The 4556-nt window shown below is 39.0% G+C and overlaps 1 protein-coding gene across 1 annotated transcript; it reads right to left on the bottom strand.

The window, feature by feature from the left end:
- Positions 1 to 1484: 1484 nt before the first annotated feature.
- LOC116707404 (uncharacterized) lies at positions 1485 to 3298 on the bottom strand. Its single transcript, XM_032544726.1, has 5 exons — positions 3140 to 3298; positions 2342 to 3046; positions 1947 to 2072; positions 1819 to 1862; positions 1485 to 1686 (listed from the first exon to the last, which is right to left on the bottom strand). The coding sequence occupies exons 1-5, from the start codon at positions 3192 to 3194 to the stop codon at positions 1567 to 1569; spliced, it is 1050 nt and encodes a 349-aa protein (XP_032400617.1). The 5' UTR covers positions 3195 to 3298; the 3' UTR covers positions 1485 to 1566.
- Between the last annotated feature and the right edge of the window lie 1258 nt (positions 3299 to 4556).

The raw sequence follows: 4556 nt of genomic DNA, 5'->3' as shown, positions 1-4556 counted from the left end.
CATGAAAGGCGCGCAGAACAGTTGGGGGTTCGGTGCTTTTCTCAAGTGCAATTTGGAAATGCCCAGATAAAATAATTAAATTAGAAAATGGAGGTAAAAACTAAAGTTTTGTGTTTTTATAATTTTGTTCAGTGTATGATCAAAAATGGGAAAGAATCTGATCCACTCCACTACTGGTTGACATACTAGGTATGTGCGGTAAATGGCAAAGGTATGTTGAAGGCTAAGAGGTTATGCATCGTCTAGTCAATAAAACAATGGCGTGGTAATTTAATAAACCTCTTGATGGGTTTTGACAGCAAACAAGTCTGAATATAATTAGCATTTGTGGATTCTGAAAGTTGTGATGAAGACTGTTGTGCCTTTAGGCCCTATTGCTATGGGCCAAGGTCTCAGTGACAATGCAGCAGGGAAAAGAGAGAAATTGATTTTAGCCATGCTAGCAGTAAGGATGTGGCAGTTTGTCTTTCATTTGAGCGATCCACCATGTTGGTTCAGATACATTTTACTACTTTGCTACATGCTCCTGTATTGTCACAATGAGATTGACATTTGTGGTTCAGAGATAAAGATGGATTGCTCTACATTTAGCTACAGATATAACAGTTTACTAGAGTATGCATACAAGTCAAACGTTTTCACTTATTCTGTGAAATATTTCAACATTTTTATAATATAGCACATCATTGTGGACAGATCTTCATGGTTTTCAGACTGTGTAGGACTGTGATGATAACCTGACCTTTCCTCTAGTGCCACGGTCAGGTTGCAATTTTTCCTTCATAATAATTTCAAATACAACAATGGAATGAATTGCCATGAAATATGGTACAGACATTAATGTCCACTTCTGGATGATTCCTACCGACTTTGGTTATTCCCTGACTTTTCCTCTAGTGCCACCATTCATTTTTACTTTTACACTATTTAGATATCTCCATAACTATTTGAGGGATTTAAATTTGGTTATCCTGTCTTTTCATTTATCATTATCACCAATTCAAAACTTTCATTAATGCATGACAAAGCCAAAGTTACTTCACAGTACTGAACAGAAGCACACAAACATTGTTAGTTTTCCTTCAATGGATTTGATTGATTTATTCTTATTTGACACGAGATGTTCATGGAAATGCACAATACACATAATTAGGTCAAAATAATTAAGGATAAAATACAAATAATGCCACTTATTGGAAAAATTAATCCGAGCCCTTATAGCCAAAGACGAGGTTATTTTACAGCATCGACCAATCCAGTTTTCTATATGAACTGACATCAAACTTCTTTGTCTGATGAATTATTTTCTAAAATGTCCACTGCAAATCAACAGGAGCGATGGAGAAGGTTCACACACTCTCATAGAACAACACATGTCATTCTCTTTTTTACTAATAACTCCATAATAAGTCCATTCCTATCAGTCTTCTCTTCACTACTTACATCCTGGACCAATGAAAGATACAGATATTTAATTCATATTTTATGTACTTAGCTATGTACATAATCAAAGAAATTATAAGAAGAATCTGCCATCTTACTCAGAACGTAGAATAATGTCCAGTTCTACTGCTTGACACTAGAGTACACACATTCATCGTTAGTTTTGTTCCTCTGTCGTCTCGGTCTGTTGGGCAGGGTGATACTTAAAGCAGCATAATGGACGTTGTCTGCATCTTGGTAACCCTGGTAACAACATATTTCAAAAAAGAGTAGATCACAAATTATGGCTCCTCACAGAAATTATGTCCACAAAACGGTTAATTGTGTTGTTGTTGTTTTTTTAAGTGTTAATGAAAACATGTAAAGTGTACACACCTCTGCACTCGCTGTGGTGGGAGATGGAAATGTTGCGTGGTTCTCTGGTTGTAGAACACAGAAAACATTTTATTTACAAGCAAAATTCCATGAACACAGTCTGCCAGATAGAAAAAAGTACCAATTACCTGCAGTTTGGCAGCGGTTTCTTTTGTTCACCTTGTACAGTAAGAAAGCCAGTAAAACACTCAGGATGGTGGTGAAAGCCAACGCTGCACTCAAGAAATACACTAAAAAAGGAGAGTCCACCTCATCTGGAGAGAGACAGAGACCTTCAGTACATTTCCACTTTTTATAGCACGTTTGGTTAGTAAGTTACAATTACCGGTCAAGTCAATGTTATGCATATGGCCTAAATCTCAAATATGCCTTAAAGGGTTTTAAAATCTCTACAACATATGACACCCTTCTCACAGCCTTGATTCAGATAGACAAAACCTGCCCAAAGACAAATCCTATAATTGAAAAATGACTTTCCTCTTGTTACTACCTATCAGACAGCATATGCTAGAAAGTCCCTTACCTTCTATCTCCAGCTTTGTCCCGTCTCCAAACAGAATGTGTCCACATGAGGCAACAGCACAGTAGTAGGTCCCAGCATGAGAAAGATTCAGACTCTTCATCGGCAGCTTGTAGACACAGGTGTGTGTTTGTGTGTTGGGATTCCTCTCACACTGATCAGTCCTGCCTCCATGGGTGTAAATGAGTCCTGGCTGAGATTCTTCTGACTTCTTGAACCAGTAAACACTGTGTTCTCCATCACAGGTCCCAGTGTGTACTGTACAGTTGAGAGTCACAGAGCCTCCTGGCTGGATGATCTCAGACGCTGACTGGTGGACCGTAGCTGGGACCTTCAAACCTGAACCTTTTACACTTACAAAAATGCTCTCTGAAAAGTCTAATGTGTATAGAAAATTAATGCAGTAGTAAGTAGCCGAGTCTGAAAGGCGTAAATCTTTGATAGTCAAGTGATGTTTTCCATTTTCCATATCCAATGTGAAGCGTGGATTGTTCTTGAATTCATTGTGAAAAGTCTTATTTACATTATATTTAAAGAAAGAATAGATGAGCTTTGGTTTCTGTCCTAGAGTTTGCTTAAACCAGTAAAGCCGTGCAGCAACATCACCTTCATAGAAACATTGTAAAGTCAATTCTTCTCCAGTTTCAACTGATACAAATCGTGTCTCTTGACGAACAGCTGGGGAGGATTTCAGACCTGTCGTCTGATCTAAAGTGAACAAGAGGAGAGCAAACATAGAGTTAATTTAATGTCACGGAAAGAAACATCACACATCTAACATGAAATCAAATTACATCTTACCCATTTTCCCCAAGATCAAGCATGTGAGTAAGAGAGCAAACACTGGAGATGTCATCGTGTTGAAGTTGCTGTGTTGAATGACAGAATATCAATGGTTTCTCCGCTCTTTAGACACAAGGATGCGTTTGATTGGCTAAACCTGAAGTGACACTGTATAGGAAACATGGTCACATGCTCACAGCCACCTACATTGCCAAGTTTGGTTTCTTTGATTCTTAGAAAAGGTTCACATTTTGAGAAATATATAAAGAGCTTGGCTTATCTTTCAGGAAAGGGGAGTCTTGAGCTGATTTTAGTGATGATTGATTCAGTTAAAATATATGTAATAAAGCCTGTTATTCGGAATGGAAAGTCTCTCTTTAGAATCAGTGTGTGGCTCTTGTAATTCAAGATCATGATTAACCTTTCAAAGCCACAAATGCACACAGTCATTATTGTAATTCAATAATTTTACTAATCAACCAGATATGTGGCCCCAGATATGTTGTTCATACCCTAATAACAAAACCACTTGAAATGTTACTTGAAAGGCAGTATACCATCATTGGAAATACAGAGTCACTTGACAGCTCAAACTTCCACAGCTGGAGCTTTGAAATATGTTATAACCTAATATGAGCCAAAGATATGGCTTTGACAAAACAATGGTTTTTTAAAGGGAATTTCTGCCATTTTTTACGTTAGTCTTGGTCGTCATTCATATGTGTGTACTTTTGATTGAAAACCCCCCCCCGACCCAAATCAGTGCAGGCAACACAGAGTAACTGCAGCAACATGTATGAGCTTCCACTGAGCTAAAACGGCAGTTGTCAGGGCAAGTTTTAGAATGCCTTTGTTCCTCTTAACAGACATAAAATGCAATTAAAATATCTGTGCAACATGAACAGGGCCCTCAAGTGACTACAAGATGCGTTTTCAACTCAGACATTATTTACAATTCACCTACTCTGGTCCATGTCTCGATCCTGCCGGTAGCTGCTAGCTGCTAGCTCCTATCTGCAGTGCGGTAAGTGCGTTCAGCCAGGCTTCCAATCCACGGAGCGGCAGTGGTGTAGCTATGTCCTCCAGAGGACAGGTCTTGGCTTTGCAACGAAAATTTAAAATTTATTCCCCTCATGAATAGGTAATTGAGCACTGACTACGTACCTACATGGAAACGGGGGAAATGATGTTTGTGGCTTGCACAGTAATAGCGTTAAAGAAGGTAGCTGTAGTCTCGCACTGAAGTCCTGTTGTAGCGGGAAGAGGGAAACAGTGTGCAGATTGCGCCACGCTATTGTTTTTTTAGGGGGAAATAAACTTCAAGACGTGACATGACCTGTACTCTGGAGGACATAGCCACACCACCGCCGCTCCGTGGATTGTTGTTGGGACGATTATCACAAAAGCCTGGCTGAACACACTAACCAAACAGCAG

The sequence above is a fragment of the Etheostoma spectabile genome, chromosome 19 (genome assembly GCF_008692095.1).
Source record: "Etheostoma spectabile isolate EspeVRDwgs_2016 chromosome 19, UIUC_Espe_1.0, whole genome shotgun sequence".
In the NCBI taxonomy this organism is placed as follows: Eukaryota; Metazoa; Chordata; class Actinopteri; order Perciformes; family Percidae; genus Etheostoma; species Etheostoma spectabile.
Note: the sequence above shows the minus strand (reverse complement) of the source record. Positions and strands in the feature narration are given on the sequence as shown.

Bases quoted from the DNA above. Each gene is read 5' to 3' on its own strand.
- LOC116707404 (XM_032544726.1), bottom strand. From the start codon at position 3,194: ATGACATCTCCAGTGTTTGCTCTCTTACTCACATGCTTGATCTTGGGG. The intron at 3,047-3,139 runs GTAAGATGTAAT...TGTTCACTTTAG, and splicing joins CTTGATCTTGGGGAAAATGG to ATCAGACGACAGGTCTGAAA. The intron at 1,687-1,818 runs GTGTGTACACTT...TGTTGTTACCAG, and splicing joins CCACCACAGCGAGTGCAGAG to GGTTACCAAGATGCAGACAA.